Source organism: Callorhinchus milii, unplaced genomic scaffold (genome assembly GCF_018977255.1).
Source record: "Callorhinchus milii isolate IMCB2004 unplaced genomic scaffold, IMCB_Cmil_1.0 Scaffold10, whole genome shotgun sequence".
In the NCBI taxonomy this organism is placed as follows: Eukaryota; Metazoa; Chordata; class Chondrichthyes; order Chimaeriformes; family Callorhinchidae; genus Callorhinchus; species Callorhinchus milii.
This window is the reverse complement of record NW_024704751.1, coordinates 11,791,804-11,808,827: the sequence shown is the minus strand read 5'-3', so window position 1 is coordinate 11,808,827 and position 17,024 is coordinate 11,791,804. Positions and strand designations below refer to the sequence as shown.

The 17,024-nt window shown below is 48.5% G+C and overlaps 3 protein-coding genes and 1 non-coding gene across 4 annotated transcripts; 3 read left to right on the top strand and 1 right to left on the bottom strand.

Moving 5' to 3' along the window:
- Positions 1-514: 514 nt before the first annotated feature.
- Positions 515-5,892, top strand: syf2 (SYF2 pre-mRNA-splicing factor). Its single transcript, XM_042338864.1, has 7 exons — positions 515-571; positions 2,300-2,416; positions 2,660-2,785; positions 2,928-3,045; positions 3,475-3,565; positions 4,244-4,342; positions 4,903-5,892. Exons 1-7 carry the CDS (start codon positions 554-556, stop codon positions 5,066-5,068), a joined length of 735 nt encoding a protein of 244 aa, XP_042194798.1. The 5' UTR covers positions 515-553; the 3' UTR covers positions 5,069-5,892.
- A 270-nt stretch (positions 5,893-6,162) lies between these two features.
- Positions 6,163-6,236, top strand: trnag-ccc. Its single transcript has one exon. It is a non-coding gene; the product is annotated as a tRNA-Gly (tRNA).
- A 2,728-nt stretch (positions 6,237-8,964) lies between these two features.
- On the top strand, positions 8,965-15,041 carry mgst3b (microsomal glutathione S-transferase 3b). Its single transcript, XM_042338801.1, has 4 exons — positions 8,965-9,230; positions 12,229-12,351; positions 13,073-13,145; positions 14,283-15,041. Exons 1-4 carry the CDS (start codon positions 9,072-9,074, stop codon positions 14,384-14,386), a joined length of 459 nt encoding a protein of 152 aa, XP_042194735.1. The 5' UTR covers positions 8,965-9,071; the 3' UTR covers positions 14,387-15,041.
- Positions 15,042-16,068: 1,027 nt separating this feature from the next.
- On the bottom strand, positions 16,069-16,839 carry snrpc (small nuclear ribonucleoprotein polypeptide C). Its single transcript, XM_007904255.2, has one exon. It carries the CDS (start codon positions 16,680-16,682, stop codon positions 16,203-16,205), a length of 480 nt encoding a protein of 159 aa, XP_007902446.2. The 5' UTR covers positions 16,683-16,839; the 3' UTR covers positions 16,069-16,202.
- Positions 16,840-17,024: the final 185 nt, after the last annotated feature.

Here is a 17,024-nt window from a genome sequence, read left to right as displayed (position 1 = left end):
CGTACAGATCCTCAACACTGTTCTCAAGTCCCCGCTTCATACCCGGTCCCCAGACCCCAATCCTCCCCCCGCACAGCCCCTCCCACACAGCCCCCCCCTCCCCTCCAGCCCCCCCCCCACACAGCCCCCCCTCCCCCCCACACAGCCCCCTCCCCTCCAGCCCCCCCCCCCCCCTACACAGCCCCCCTCCCCTCCAGCCCCCCCCCCCCCCCACACAGCCCCCCTCCCCTCCAGCCCCCCCTCCCCCCCCACACAGCCCCCCCCTCCCCCCCACACAGCCCCCCTCCCCTCCAGCCCCCCCTCCCCCCCCACACAGCCCCCCCCTCCCCCCCACACAGCCCCCCCTCCCCCCCCCCCCCTCCAGCCCCCCCTCCCCCCACACAGCCCCCCCTCCCCTCCAGCCCCCCCCCCCCCCCACACAGCCCCCCCCTCCCCTCCCGCCCCCCACACACAGTCCTCTCTCTCTGCGTCACTCTCTCCCTCTCGCTCGGCGCCGGATTATGTCGTCATTTCCGGATCCGGCCGCGCCGCTGCTTGGACAGAGAGAGGAGAGATGGCCTCGGGCTGTGAGGTCTGTGTCTGTGTCAGTGTGTGTGTGTGTCAGTGTGTGTGTGTGTCAGTGTGTGTGTGGGTCAGTGTGTGTGTGTGTGTCAGTGTGTGTGTGTGTCAGTGTGTGTGGGGTCAGTGTGTGTGTGTGTCAGTGTGTGTGTGGGGGTCAGTGTGTGTGTGGGGTCAGTGTGTGTGTGGGTCAGTGTGTGTGTCAGTGTGTGTGTGTGTGTCAGTGTGTGTGTGTGTGTCAGTGTGTGTGGGGGTCAGTGTGTGTGTGTGTCAGTGTGTGTGTGGGGGTCAGTGTGTGTGTGGGGGTCAGTGTGTGTGTGGGTCAGTGTGTGTGTGTGGGTCAGTGTGTGTGTGTGTGTCAGTGTGTGTGTGGGTCAGTGTGTGTGTGGGTCAGTGTGTGTGTGGGTCAGTGTGTGTGTGGGTCAGTGTGTGTGTGGGTCAGTGTGTGTGTGTGTGTCAGTGTGTGTGGGGGTCAGTGTGTGTGGGTCAGTGTGTGTGGGATCAGTGTGTGTGTGTGGGTCAGTGTGTGTGTGTGTGTCAGTGTGTGTGGGTCAGTGTGTGTGTGGGTCAGTGTGTGTGTGGGTCAGTGTGTGTGTGTGTCAGTGTGTGTGTGGGTCAGTGTGTGTGTCAGTGTGTGTGTGGGTCAGTGTGTGTGTGTGTCAGTGTGTGTGTGGGTCAGTGTGTGTGTGGGTCAGTGTGTGTGTGAGTGTGTGTGGTCAGTGTGTGTGTGTCAGTGTGTGTGTGTGTGTGTGTCAGTGTGTGTGTGTGTGTGTCAGTGTGTGTGTGTGTGTGTGTGTGTCAGTGTGTGTGTGTCAGTGTCAGTGTGTGTGTGTCATTGTGTGTGTGTCAGTGTGTGTGTGTCAGTGTGTGTGTGTGTCAGTGTGTGTGTGTCAGTGTGTGTGTGTCAGTGTGTGTGTGTCAGTGTGTGTGTCAGTGTGTGTGTCAGTGTGTGTGTGTCAGTGTGTGTGTCAGTGTGTGTGTGTCAGTGTGTGTGTGTCAGTGTGTGTGTGTCAGTGTGTGTGTGTCAGTGTGTGTGTGTCAGTGTGTGTGTCAGTGTGTGTGTCAGTGTGTGTGTGTCAGTGTCAGTGTGTGTGTGTCAGTCTGTGTGTGTGTCAGTGTGTGTGTGTCAGTGTGTCGGCCCCGACACTTCATCATCATTATCAACAATCAATAATAATAATAATTGATTGTAATAATTTTTCTAAAATCCTTAACCTGTTTATCTGGAGCTTCAGTGTTGTCGAGACAGCCAGAAACTTATAATAATAATAATAATAATAATTCTGGCACTTGACACGGCGCCTCATCACATCTTCGAGACGCCTCAAAGCGCTTCCCAGGATACGCTGTCGGGTGTCAGTGACTGTGTTTTCTGTGGGCGACACGCGGTGCTGGGGGTGTGGGGTGGGGGTACAGTCTTGTCAGAAGTGTTGCGTCATTTTGACTTGGGACGCCCTCCCGAAGTGAAAGGGGCCAAATGCAAACGTAATTCGTTGTTGGTGATTGTACCGTTCCTTTCCTCAAATGAAAATGCACCTCGTCTGTTACGCCTTTTTTTTTAACGTAAAATCCCTGACTGTCCGGCGCCTCGGGACGTCCTCCCGGCGGGAAAGGCGCTCTGCAAATGTAACGTCGTATTGTGTTGCACCTCGAGCTGCTTCGGCTACTTTGTTTTGCAGTTTTAATTTTGGGAACCCTCAAAACCTAAAGGTTTCACGTTTTCCGTTTGACTCGCGCACAGGATGATGTTCCTCGCAGCAGTGGAGTCGGCGTCATCTCGACGTCCTCCTCAGCCGAACTAGCAGCCCAAAAACGTGAGGAACGCCTGAAGAAGTTCCGTGATCTCCACCTTAAACGGGTGAGAACTTTGAAGCGATGCCTCGACGACGTGATAAGGCGCTGTATCAAATGCAAGGATTATTATTACTGTTTCAGTGGGTTTGGGAATAATAATAATCTACTTTTGGGGGCATTTTGAGTTAGACTGTAAACATGTAAGTGTTTCCGGAAATACTCAGATATTGCAAACTAAGCACTTGTTTCTCTGAGCGCTTCATGTGGTACCGCAGTTGGTAAGATAGGTTTTGATCCCCGTTCTCAGGGTGAAGCTCGGAAGCTGAATCACCAAGCGGTGGCAGAGGAGGACAAGTTGCTGAAACTGCCCGCTAACTGGGAGGCCAAAAAAGCCCGGTTAGAGTGGGAGCTGAAGGAAGAGGAGAAGAAAAACGTTTGTGTTACTTATTTGTATTCAATAATTTACCTGCCGTGAAGCTCCAAAGCTATTTCAATGCAGCGCGCTCAAGTTTAGTCAACTTAACAAGAGGAAAATGACCCTCTGTCCCGTCTTGTGTTTTCTGATTGGCCGGCAGGAATGTCTGGCAAAGGGAGAGGACTATGAACGGGTCAAGTTGCTGGATGTGGGGGCTGAGGATGCCGAGAGGTGGGAACGAAAGAAAAAGAAGAAAAATGCAGATCCCGGATTTTCAGGTAGCTCCCTGTTCTGGATACACCTACAAACACACAGTCACTACACTTTACAATCAAGCTTGTGAAGGGCCCTAAGACACCCTATATTAAATCAAGGATGATTGTTAAACACTTAATATTTTGTTCATTGATTGTTGACCTTCTCCCCTCCCCACCTACCCCTTTGCCTGGGCTCCTTAGTCATAGTGCTATGTCTTTGAGATGGAAGTTTAATCAGTTCACCAGCTCCCCCCCCCCACTCCAGCTCAAGCTCCCCCTCAGTCACTAGAAAACACTTTGAGACGTTCTCCCGACATGAAAAGAATAATACAAGTGTAAATATGTGGCCGCAGCGACAGATGCTGGTCAGTACATTTAGCATCTGAGGAAAGAGTTTGGCTTCGTCCTCGGAACGTTTTGCCTGAGTGAACGGTGATGTGTTTGTTCCAGATTTTGCAGCCGCTCAGTTCCGCCAGTACCAGAGGCTGGTTAAGCAGATTAAACCAGACATGGAGAATTACGAGCAGCAGAAGGAAGATGTGTGAGTTCTTTATTAAGACGGAAACTTTCACCGTTAACCTCTTCTTAGAAAAGGGAGGACATTCAGAGGTGCCAGGGGAGGGGGAAGTGGGGGAGAGAAAGACCAGAGGGTAACATACAAACTAAAATAAAGGATTAACATTGCAGCCATTAAACCCCACGTGGGTTTATTTTTGGAGCACTGTGGTACTAGTAACTTGAGTTTAAAATGAGTTTAAGATACACTAGAGTGGGAAGATAAGCTAAGTGCACCGATAAACAGAATTTGTGTGTGTGTTCATAAAAGAGACAGAATCTGCACTTGACTTCAGCACAATGTGCACAGATACCACCCATTCAGTTACATACAATGAAATGTGAGTTTTTGGCTGAATGGCTGAATGTCAGCGTTTGAAATCTCTATGCTGGGAAAAGCTAGTGATTTTTGTTAAAGATTTGGAGTGCTTGTATGTCGTTTGGTTCAGTTCGTTGGGGAATGTTGTTTCGACCGCCTGTATGCTTTCCAAACCAAGTTGCTTCCCGTCAAGTTATTGACATGAGATTGTTTTGAAGCGGTTGGTGATACGAAACGGGAAGTTACCGCACGGAAACAAGCCATTCGGCCCCACTGGGTCCTTGCCGGTGAAAGTTCCCTTCCGTCGAGTATAAACTGGGTTTGTTTTTTGCATTTCCGTTGCAGAGGAGAAGAGTTCTACCCGACCTCAAACAGTTTACTGCACGGCAGCCATGTTCCCTCCAAAGCAGGAGTGGACAGGGTGGTCGCAGATGTTGAGAGACAGTGAGTGTTTTTTTGCTTGTTTATTTTTTGCTGCTGCGTTACCTTGACTATACGTTTGCCTTCAAGCGCTCCTGAGATTCTATCCCGCTTGCAGGGCGCTGTATAAACGCAAGCTATCGTTTGTTACGTACACCTGCCGTCGCGTGTGAAGTGAAACCTGTGCCTTGCAGCGCCTCGCGGGATATTTAAGGCTCTTAAACAAACTCGCCACTGAACTGTTCAGCTAAAACACCTTGCGTTTACCATATGCAGTGCCCTTCAAGTGGGGCAGCAGCTTACGGCGCTGTTTAATTTATTTAACACACATACTATGCAGAGAGTGACGCTGTCTGCTATTTTAATACAATTGTTTTGGACCCAAGTATTCGGGCAATGACCCTGTGAACCCTTGTTGGTGTTGTTTCGATCAGCAGATAAATTGGGTAATTGGAGTTGAGGTGCAGATCAGCCATGATCTTATTGGAGAATGGCGGAACGGGCTTGAGGGCCTGAATGGCCTCCTCCTGCTTCTGCGGTTCCGATTCCGCCAGCAAATGATTTTTTGGTTTGTTTGTTTCCAGGATTGAGAAGCGCGCCAAGTACAGCAGGCGTCGCCGCTACAACGACGACGCTGACATCGACTACATCAACGAGAGGAACGCAAACTTCAACAAAAAAGCGGAACGATTCTATGGCAAATACACTGCGGAGATCAAACAGAATTTGGAGAGAGGAACAGCGGTCTAACCCGTGCTCTTCATATAATAATGATAAATAATGATAATAGTAACAACAGGCTTGTAGACCGTGAACGAGTGTGGCTGCTGTTTCTCCCAATGGTCTCGCCGTTGCATTTCTGAAACAGACACAGGATAAAATGAACTCTTTCAGAAGTATAACAACAATAATAATCCTTCCCTTTGATATAGCGCCTTATCGTGTCTTCTTAAATATCATACGCTGCTCTCTCTCCAGTGTGAAACTCCGCTACATCAATCTGCAATCTCTGGCACACTGATTCTTTTCTAACAAACAGAAACATTACGCTGCATTTTGCTAGGACACGCTTTTCAGATAACTCCAAAACCAGATGAAGATCTTTTGCGTTTCATATTGTCTTCATCTGGATTTTATAAAGTGTGGAGCCTTTCTCTGACCGTGTGTGGGAGAGTGCCTGACATTTTGGGATTCATATGACCTTATTCTTCATTTATGGGGAACATTTGTATTGTATGGTGTCCAAAGACTTGATGGTTAATATTTTGGAAGTCCTTTTATTTTTTTTAATGTAATGGTAGGTTTGAGGACCATTGATTTGAATCCTTTCGCAGTGACTATGTAAACAGCTACTTTCAATAGACACAGAATTGTTTTCTTTTGGTATCGCATATTGTCTATCCGATTGCATTGGTTTTTGAGGGTCTTCAGCTGGAAATAATCTAAATTGTATTCAATTAAATTGATGTCAGCCACAAAGGGGGAGCTATTTGGCTGTTTAGCTTTGTTCTTTGTAAGCTAAAATATTTCTTATGCAGTTGTGTATATAAAATAAACCTCATTTTGAAATGTCACCTACTTACTGAGTGTTCGTTTTGCAGTTCGCATCGGAACGGTGGAATTGTTTTAAATGACCTTTTATATTCTGAAATCCTGCTTGGCTTTTTGGCAGCAAATACGTACCTTACATTAACAGTAAATTATCTCTCTCTCTTCAGGAAGAATTCAACAAATTATCATCTTTTACAGAAAATACAACTTTTAACTTATGAAGGCAGTAGGTTCTTGAAATAACCGATCATCTGCTCAAAAGAAAACCGTGCAACTGGTTAAGGTGGTTGTGGAGTCCTGTAGCTCAGTGGTTAGGGCACTCGCCTCCCAAGCGAGAGGACCTGGGTTCCATTCCCGGGCAGGGCGAAACCTTAGTTTCCTTACTCCATGTCCCTGTTTACCAGCAGTGAGTAGGAACCCGGTTGTTAGTCGATTGGCGGATCACTTTCCATGGGAAATATTTCCTTAAAAAATAAATCAGTCAAATAAAGAGATCAAGTCGGGGCTTAGTTGGTTGTCAGTTGAGCAACTTGTGATGTATGCCAATGAGGGATAGGGTGTTAGTAACATAAGCAGTTTCCTAGCTGGACTGACCAGCTATCCCACCGCACACTTTATGATCTTGCAATGCTCAGTTTCTGTGAGTCTCACTGGAGGCTGAAGCGAGGGGCAATGCTTCAGGTAGACATCAGGTGCTCCAGATCCAGTGGCAAACACAACATCTGCTTCAGCGAGTTCTCAGAAGCTGAAACTTCAGACTTGAGCATAACAAGCAGTTTCCACACTTGTGTCAAACTTCTGGCTGATCTACATTTTTTTTAAAAAAGAAGTTAATATTCTCAGGTGTTTGATGAACAGCATTGACTTCAGGCAAGCTGTGTGCATCGGGGTCTTAGCTGCTTTAATGAGTTTGATGGAAACCCAGACGTTGTCTGCAACAGGAAATCATTCCGGGACAGGGCGAAACCTTAGGTAAGTTTCCTTACTCCACACGCCGCTGTTTACCTAGCAGTCGGTAGGAACCCGGTTGTTAGTCGATTGGTGGGTCGCTTTTCCGGGAGTTTTATAATCCTTTTTTAAAAAATTAGGTCACTCAATCCACGGCTGTTTGTGGGACGCTGCTGCGCGCAGTTGGCTGCCGTGTTTCGTCCACAAAACACTCAGTGGATCCACTTTACAGTATGTTCTGTGAGACGTGCCATCTACGTGATAAGGCGCTCTATCCAATGCAAGGATTATCATTAATATTGTTATTATTATTCCGAATGAGCTGAAATCCATGGATTTCACAACTGGACAAAAAAAAAACTGCACTTTTAGCAACGGGTGAGGTCGTGTTTGATGTTGGAATTGGCTTTTGCACAGGAATCTGTCAGGGTTGGATTTTATGTCTTGATTGTTTATCAATAGCGATTCAATCCTTTGAACAAGTCCCATCCTGATCCCATCAACAGGTGTGTGCTGCCAAACACTGTGATTCCACCAAAATATTAAAACGCACGTAATTGCAAATGCATATTTCACCACCTTGGGATTGAATAGTTTTGCTTCAATATGTGAGTCCAAAAAATTGCAGCGAGGAGCAAGAACAGTCCCACTCATTAAAAACCCTTCTTAATATAAAAAATATTGTTTCATCACGGAATTCGGCCAAACCCACATTCACGTTTCAGAAGTCAAATACTTTTGCCGCAAGTTCAACCGAATCAACTGCTCTGGAAAGTAATAAAAAAAAAGAATCGCATGGGATTTAAATAGTACAAACTGAAAGCCCCTTTTAATGTGCTGTGAGGTCGAATGGGCGATTTATTTCCTTTTCGGTCACAGCCGGGCAGGTGTCCGACACACGCGGAAACCCGTCGCCGTTGCTTAAGAGTCTCCAAACCCAACTGAGAATTCCAGGCCTCCCGTCTCCACACGGAAATCCCAGAGAGAGATTGTTGTGATGGAATGCTCTCTCGCTCTCTCTCCCTCCCTGGAGGGATGCAGCCTGCTTACCTAATTCCGGAGAGCTTTAGGCGCAAACCTGCGCTGAAGCAGTTTCGATAGAAATATACCAAAAATGACTACAAATACAGTACGTTTGAGTCGTGTTTGCGGGACTCTGTACGTTGTGTGTCATATTGCTGCCATCTGGTGTCAAAAAACTTTCAAACCTACTCCATGTCAATAAGACTTGGATTAACTGAACAGCCAATTTACAGTGAGAAATGGATTTTGAGTTGAGATTCTGCAGCTTTAATCCTTGGCTTTTCCGTTCCTTCCTCCATGGCCTCACTCTGCCCCGTGTGTACCATCCTTCGCAACTCAACTTTGCTCAATCCCTCTGCTCTGCCAAATCTGTCTTTCTGCATCACCTCAACTGCAATTCCATTGCGGCAGTGATAATAATTGCATTGCTGGAATAATAATAATCATAATTGCGTTTCAGTAACGATAATAATAATCGTATTGCAGTAATAATAACAAGAGTAGTATTGCAGTAACAATAATAATAATTGTATTGCATTGAGGTAATGATAATATAAATTGCATTTCAGCAATAATAATAATAGGATTGCAGTAACAATAATAATAACAATAACAAAATAATAATAGGATGGCAGTAACAATAATAATAATAACAATAATAACAAAATAATAATAGGATGGCAGTAACAATAACAATAATAACAATAATAACAATAATAATAGCAATAATAACAAAATAATAATAACAATAATAATAACAATAATAACAACAATAATAGGATTGCAGTAACAATAACAACAATAATAATAATAACACTAATAATAACAATAATAGTAATAACAATAATAATAACAATAATAATAACAATTACAATAGTAATAATAACAACTACAATAATAGTAATAACAACAATAATAGTAATAATAATAATAACAATAATAATAACAACAATAATAGTAATAATAATAATAACAATAATAATAACAACAATAATAGTAATAATACTAACAACAATAATAGTATATAGCAGTGCTGCAGTCCCCCCCCCCCCCCCGCCTGGTGCAGCGCCCTCTGGTGTCGGAGCCGCGGACCCACAGCCCCTGAGCAGTGAGTGGCGGCCGGAGCGGCCGTGTGGGGCTGTGTGAGGGGGAGTGTGAGGGGGTGTGTGAGGGGCTGTGTGAGGGTGTGTGTCCCTGGGGGTCCCTGTCAGCCTGTCGGAGGCTGATCTCGATGCAGTACATTCCTCCTGACGTCATGTTCAGCCACAGGGCCGCGCAGCCCCTCCCCCCGCACTTCGGCTTCGTCATCCTGGTCTTCATCTACAGCTGGGCCATGCTGGCCTACCTGGGCATCAGGGTGGGCATGGCCCGCAGGCGGTACCACGTCAAGGTGGGCCCCGCGCACCCTCACACCCCCCCACACACACACACACACCCTCACACACAGGGTCACACCCCCCCACACACCCTCACACACACACCCAGACACTCACACACACCCTCACACACACACCCAGACACTCACACACACCCTCACACCACACACACACACACACCCTCACACAGACATCAGGGTGGGCATGGCCAGGAGACGGTACCACGTCAAGGTGGGCCCCGCGCTCACACACACCCCCTCACACAGACACACCCTCACACACACACACACACACACACCCCCTCACACACACACACACCCTCACACACACCCACACACAGGCATCAGGGTGGGCATGGCCCGCAGGCGGTACCACGTCAAGGTGGGCCCCGCGCTCACACCCTCCCCCACACACACACCCTCACACACACACACACACACACACCCCTCACACACACCCTCACACACCCTCACACACACCCTCACACACACACACACCCTCACACACACACCCTCACACACACACCCTCACACACACAGGCATCAGGGTGGGCATGGCCCGGAGACGGTACCACGTCAAGGTGGGCCCCGCGCTCACACACACCCTCACCCTCACACACACCCTCACACACACACCCCCAGACACTCACACACAGGGTCACACCCCCACACACACACACCCTCACACCCACACACACACACCCCCACACACCCACACACCCTCACACACACCCTCACACACACACACAGGCATCAGGGTGGGCATGGCCAGGAGACGGTACCACGTCAAGGTGGGCCCCGCGCTCACACCCCCACACCCCCTCACACACACACACCCTCACACACCCCCACACACACCCACACCACCCCCCCCACACCCCACACACAGGGTCACACCCCCACACACACACCCTCACACACACCCACACCCAGGCATCAGGGTGGGCATGGCCCGCAGGCGGTACCACGTCAAGGTGGGCCCCGCGCACACCCCCACACACACCCTCACACACACACACACAGGGTCACACCCTCTCACACACACACACAGGGTCACACCCTCACACACCCTCACACACACACACACAGGGTCACACCCTCTCACACACACACACAGGGTCACACCCTCACACACCCTCACACACACACACAGGGTCACACCCTCACACACCCTCACACACCCCCTCACACACACACCCTCACACACACACAGACATCAGGGTGGGCATGGCCAGGAGACGGTACCACGTCAAGGTGGGTCACACACACTCACACAGACAGAGAGACACACAGAGAGACAGAGACATACAAAGAGAGACAGAGAAAGGACAAGCTTTCGTGTTATACTTATTTATTTATTTATTTATTATTGCTTGACCCAGATCCCTTCCCCCCCCCCACACCCATTCTCCCCTCTCCTCCCCTCCCTCTCCCCCCCCCCCCTCTCCCTCTCCCCTGCCTGTCTCTCTCTGTCCAAACCCCAGGGCCTGAACGTAAAGCCCTTAAGGTTCTTTCGAGGGTAAGCGTTTGGTCGTGGAAAGAAGTCCAAAGTCCGTCCGGTTCACCTCGCACCGTCCTGGCCGTCGCACGCTCTGCCCCGAACTTATGTACTGTATTCTCGCCCGAGATCTTATTAATTCCTAACGGAAATCTTATCTCGTTTGTTCTCGAAAGAGGCGACACTTTCTATTTCCAGACCCACCCACCGTCTGTCTGTCTGTCTCCCTCCCTCCCTCCCTCGGGACCCTGGTTTCTAAACAGAGAAAGACCATTTGGCCTCTTTTTTTTTAATATCAAAAAAAATAAAGTAAGAACTTAAAAGATTGCGCAGAGAGAGTTTGGGCAAAAAATAAATAAATACTTTGCTTCCGAAACATCTCTACAGTTTCTTAAACAATAAACCGGACGCGGTTTTAACCAATTTTTTCCCACAGTTGAATGCGAACTGTTTTTTTTTAAATGTTTTTTTTTTTTGGAAGATGAAAGCGAGACCGGGTGGAATTTCAGGGACTCCGTTCCGATGGTTCTCTGCGTTTCGTTTTAGCGTTTTATTTTATTTTTTTTACACACCAAGTCTCAAACGAAACAAGTGAAGAGTTCTCACGTGATGAGGAAATTGTCGTGGACGAGTTCTCTCTTCGTCCCCGGCTCCTGGTACTGTGAACCCTTGCGGATGTGCGCAATCCTGCAGCTCAGTGGTTAGAGCCCTCGCCTCGCAAGCGAGAGGACCCGGGTTCGATTCCCGGGCAAGGCGAAGACTTAGGCAAGTTTGGCGACTCCACGCGCCTCCGTTTACAACAACTTGCACTTACATAGCGCCCTCCACGCAGGGTAGCTTCTCAGAGCGCTTAACAGTGGCGGAGTCTGACTCCGAGCCGGTGGGAGGTGGGTGGGGAGGTGACCGGAAGCGCGGTCGAAAGGGAAGGCTTTCAGGCGGGACTTGAAAAAGGGGAGCGAGGGGGGCAAGGCGGAGAAGGTTCCAGAGTTTCGGGGCGTAGTGGCTGAATGTGCGTATTTTACTTAGCAGTAAGTAGGAACATGCTTGTTAGTCGATTTAGAAAAAAATAAGCAGAATTTGGTTAAAAAAAATAAAGAATTTGGTCACTCAATCCACCACTGTTTGTGGGGCCGCTGCTGTGCGCAATTGGCTGCCGCGTATTTCGCCCACAAAATATAAGTTCAATTCGCTTTACAGTATATTCTGCAAAGCACTTTGACACGTCTCAAGGATGTGATAAGGCGCTGTATCAAATGCTAGGATTATTATTATTAATGACCAATTATTATTATTTTAAGGGATTATTACCCCAAGAAAAGCGATCCCCCAATTGACTAACAACAGGGCTCCTACTTACTGCGAGGTAAACAAAGGTGTGTGGAGTAAGGAAACTTGCCCAACGTTTCACCCTGTCCGGGGAATCAAACCCAGGTCCCCTCGCTTGCGAGGCGAGTGCTCTTAACCACTGAGCTACAGAACTCCAGTATTAACTTTGTAATATTGTTTTCTCATCAGTATCCCAACATGTACAGTGACAAAGAGCCAATATTCAACTGCATTCAGCGAGCACATCAAAACACTCTGGAGTTGTACCCTCAGTGGCTGATCTTCCAGCTAATAGCTGGAGCCGTCTATCCGGTAAGGAGAGGGGAGGGGGAAGCGCTCTGTGACCAGGGGCAATACGGTCGATAAACCCAACAGAAGGCAGTTTCACTTATAGCATCAATGTGGTGTGGATCTTGATCCCTAACCCTAACCCCCCAAAAATGCCAAATACATGCAGAAAACTCACCATAATCATGATTAGGCAATTGTCCACCTACAATGTGATCGTGCAAAAAGAGCAATAATTGTGTGTTGGGGTGGCGGGTCATATAAAAAAGGGAGGGTGGGTGTAGGAGGGTGACCGAAGGCGCAGTCAAAGAGGAGGGTCTTGAGACGGGTCTTGAAGGAGAGGGCGAGGAGAAGGGACTGTGGGTTGGAGTTCCAAAGGGTCGGGTAGAACGGTTGAGGGCCTGACCGCCGATGGTGGGCTGGGCCGGGCGGTGGGGTGGGGGGATGCAGAGTAGTCCGGAGCCCGCTGAGCAGGGAAGTCGGTATGGACACAGAGGTAGGGAGGAGTCAGGCCTTGGAGAGCCTCCCAGTTATTTTTGTAAATGTATTAAAACTGCAGAAACACAGCAATATTGAGGCTCAGACTATTCTACCGTAGAGGGCAATCCTGGCCTTTTGGTTTCCACACAACTGCACTTCCCACTCAGGGTGTCTGCGATCGATCAGGAGGAGGTTGTCTTTTTAGGTTTTTGAGAAACAGCAAAATGTTCAAACCATAACCCCGACTGTACCGATTACTTTGCAGATCACGGCTTCCGTGCTTGGTCTTATTTGGGTCACCAGCCGATTTTCTTATGCCTGGGGATATTACACCGGTGGTACGTTTCATTTTGTTATTTCTTACGAGCAATTGCGATGTTTTCTGTTTTTTTTCTTCTTCTGTGAAAAGACCGACGTGATAAAGCGAGTCTGCGAAACGCAGCGAGTGCAGAATGCTCCCGATAATATTGAGTACTTGGGGGGGTGGGGAGTGTGTTCTTCGGTCATAGCTGACTTCAAAGTAAAAACCTCTCCAAATGTTAAATGCCAACGTACAGCGCTGACGATGCACTTGAAAGGACTTTTCCCACAAGTGCCCTTTCGATGTGTTTATTCTCTGTGGGCTGTGACATGAGCCATCGATGTCTTTGCTGGAAACACTTTAGAACAGGGTGGGGCGGGGGCCAACCTTTTGGCTGCCGAGGGCCGGATGCCCTATTTGAGAGACTTCTGTGGGCTGCATAAGCAATATTTTTGTGTTTCCCTTCCAGAAACGTAACATGACATTTACGGGTTATGGAGGGAGCGGGTGGGCCAGATGAAATGGGGGGGAGGGAGGGGATGAAATCGGGCCCCCAGGTCGCCAGTTATTTACATGCATTTCATGTCTGCTGGAGGGCTCCCTGCTTTTCGTCACCTGTGTTGTCCGTGTAGGGTAAGAAGCTGCGTTTGATTTGCAAAGACACATTCTGAAGCTTTTTCTGGGTTACCTTTGAGAATCCAGTGGTTAATTCCTGCGGATCTTGGGTGGCTGAACCCTTAACTCTTTACAGTGGGTGTTCCGTGGTCTGCCAAGGAATGGGTTTGGAGCAGCTAATGGTTATTTATCTTCCATGTATTCTGAGTTCAAGGGGACTCACAATGCTCTGGGTTTGAATACTTATCTGCAACATCGAGCAAGACCGATATACTCATTTTATCAATGATATACCCTCTAAATCGCTTTATACGGGGGTAATAATCCCCCCCAAAATAACTTTTCAAATGAAAACTTGGTCACTCAATCCACGACTGTTTGTGGGACGCTGCTGTGCACAATTATCTGCCGCGTTTTGCCCACAAAATAGTCAATTCATTTTACAATATATCCTGTGAAGCGCTTTGAGTCGCCTCGAAGGCGAGATAAGGCGCTATATCAGATGCGAGGATTATTATTATTATTCGAGTGTTATTCAATCTTTGTGCTTTCTTCTCAGAACCAGCAAAAAGAATGAATGGTTCCTATGGATACATTGGTCTTCTGGGAGTCATTGTGCTGTCTCTTGTGATTGCTTTCCAGAGTATTGGTTTGATCGCTTGAACATAAAACGATGACACTTAGCAACACTGTGGTGGGGAAATAATTTGATGATCAACTGGTCACTGAGCTGTAGCAGTATTCTGGTGTCATTTATATTTATATCTATTTTGAAATTGAAATAGTTACCATTTTGAGGCACTTGCTGTCATGTTTCGTGGCCAGTTGACATTTTAAAAGCTGACAATTTTGCCCACTGGGTTGAGCGCTGAATTTTGATTGGGTTTGAGTGACACGTACTGTGTTTTGCACTATCATCGTATAAAAAATGATTGGCTGCAAAATATAAAACCTTTCATTTTACCTACAGAATAAAATAAATAAGACCAAACACGAATGTAATTACCAGAACAGTAGTTTCCAATGAAAATGTTAAATTCCAAAAATCTGATTTAGCTTAATTACTTGCTCCAGTTTTACTGTGTCATTTGTATGATTTGATAACTGAATGAATGAATCCGAAGCCATTATGAACTTTTTCCTCCGTTACTAATGCTTTCACTGCTCAGGAAAATTGCTCGTTTCAATTTGCTTTTTAACTTTACCATTACCACAACTCGTTTACTATAATGTTTTGAAATCCATTCCACTTAAAAGGACTAATTAGTATAGATTGACTTGATTCAGTTGTGTATTAAATGATGAAATGGTTTGAAAATTTGCATCTGGTTTAGTTTTCTGTAGAAATCCTAATCTAATACCATTACTTGTTCAGATGTGAAAACTCAGCAGACTTTTGCTTCATCTCAATATAAAATGTTTCCCATAGGCTTGAGCTATTTTAGCCGAGCGATCCTCAAAAGGGCTGTGATATCATAGCAGTGATATGTACCGGCTACTAGTAATCCCAAATACATTCAATTTCACCCATCAATACCAAAGTCTCAGCTTGTGTACATCTCAAGAGACGGAATACAAAGTGTATCCAAAGTATGAAGAAATTTATTGTATTTTTTTTTAAAAATAACGAAACTGATTATTTCTAACTACTCGATAGTCAGTTACAAAAAAAAAACAGATCGACGCGTACGCTAAAAGTCACGCCTCTTAGCCGATAGGTTTTAGATGTCCTTCCACTGTTTTTTTTCCACTTGAATCAGGCGACCACCACAGGGCAAAAGAAAAGAACTCCAAAACAGCATTTATCTAATAATCGTAACTGCACAAAAGGCACAGTCAGCCATCCACAGCAGTGACCTTGGGTCGTAGGTGATATTTTGCGGCTTGCTCGCCAAATAACGTCGACCGAATGTCCCCCCCCCCTCCCCCCTTCCACACGCTTCACCCGGACACAAAAAGATCGGAATCAAATGAAAACGTTTCCACGGAAAATCTGCCGCCACGAACAATGACACAATTCAGGACGTGGAGAATCGAGTCGTGCTGAACGCAGCCGGTTCGGAGTATCTCAGCGGCCGGAGCTCGCCCGAGCTTGTCCTTGGGGAGGAGGGGCGGTGGGGAGCGAGAGAGCCGACCTCCTACGGCCACGCCTGGCGGCGGCGGCGGCGGCGATGACGAGCCGATCCCGAGGAATGATAAACGACGACGACGGCGATAATAATCCTCGCGTTCGACACGGCGGCTCATCACACACCGTCGAGACGTCCCACAAAGCGCTTTCACGGGTTACGCCGTCAAGTGGAGTGACTGTGTATTTGTTTAAGGTGGTGGGGTGGGGAGTGGGGGGTGGGGTGGTGGGGGTGAGGGGGGAAGAAGGGGAATGTAACGATGTGTAAAACGATACGCGCTGTTTTGTAGAGCAGTTTAAAAGTTTCCTTTGCTGTTGAGATGGCGTGGAGTTGACCCCCTCCTCCTCCTCCTATCTGACAGGCCGCCCCAGGCCGGGTCTGGTCGGCACCACCATCTGCCTGTGGGGCCCCATCATGGGGCCGGGCATCATCGGCATCGGGCCACCGACGGGCGGCCGCATGCCGTGCCCCACCAGCATCATGCCGGGGGGCGCGGGGCCCATCATGGGCATCATGGGCGGCCCTCCCATGGGCGGGCCGGGCAGGATAGCCGGGCGGGGCGGCGGCAGGTTGCCCGGGGGCGGCGGGATGACGGCCCCGGCGGGCGGGGGGCCGGAGGGGGCCGGGAACGGCGCGGTGGGCGGGATCTTGCCCTGGCGGAAGGCCGCCGTGGTCTTGTCGATCAGGCTCTGGGCCTGCTCCTCCATCCACTTCTGGTAGTAGTCCTTCACGTTCTCCTTGTGCTTGCGGCCCTCGCAGTGCGTCTTGCGGACGGACGGGGAGTCGTGCGTGAGGTAAGTGTCGCAGTAATCGCAGTAGTACTTCGGCATCTTCGGCGGCGGCTTTCTCTCCTCCTCCTCCGGGCGGGTTGGCGGCTCTGCGCACGCGCACTTCGAGAGAGCGGCGGTTTCTCCCCCCCCTCTCACGTGATCTTCCGGTCTGGCTTCACGCACACACACACACACGCCGCCCCCAACTCCATCGTCACGTGATCTTCCGGTCTGGCTTCACGCACACACACACACACACACCCCGCCGCCCCCAACGCCATCGTCACGTCATGTCCGTTGCCAGCCCCGCCTACCCACGGTCACGTGATTCTATCTGCCGCCCACCCCCTCCCCCGGGAGTCAGGTGACATTCGGCTTTAAACCACGTGCGTGTGTGTCCGT

Excerpts from the sequence above, each read along its gene's own strand:
- snrpc (XM_007904255.2), bottom strand. The coding sequence starts at position 16,682 with ATGCCGAAGTACTACTGCGATTACTGCGACACTTACCTCACGCACGAC.
- syf2 (XM_042338864.1), top strand. Across the intron at positions 3,046-3,474 it reads TGCAGATCCCGGATTTTCAG|ATTTTGCAGCCGCTCAGTTC; the intron begins GTAGCTCCCTGT and ends TGTTTGTTCCAG. Across the intron at positions 3,566-4,243 it reads GAGCAGCAGAAGGAAGATGT|AGGAGAAGAGTTCTACCCGA; the intron begins GTGAGTTCTTTA and ends TTTCCGTTGCAG.
- mgst3b (XM_042338801.1), top strand. The coding sequence starts at position 9,072 with ATGCAGTACATTCCTCCTGACGTCATGTTCAGCCACAGGGCCGCGCAG. Across the intron at positions 9,231-12,228 it reads GCAGGCGGTACCACGTCAAG|TATCCCAACATGTACAGTGA; the intron begins GTGGGCCCCGCG and ends TTTTCTCATCAG. Across the intron at positions 13,146-14,282 it reads CTGGGGATATTACACCGGTG|AACCAGCAAAAAGAATGAAT; the intron begins GTACGTTTCATT and ends CTTTCTTCTCAG.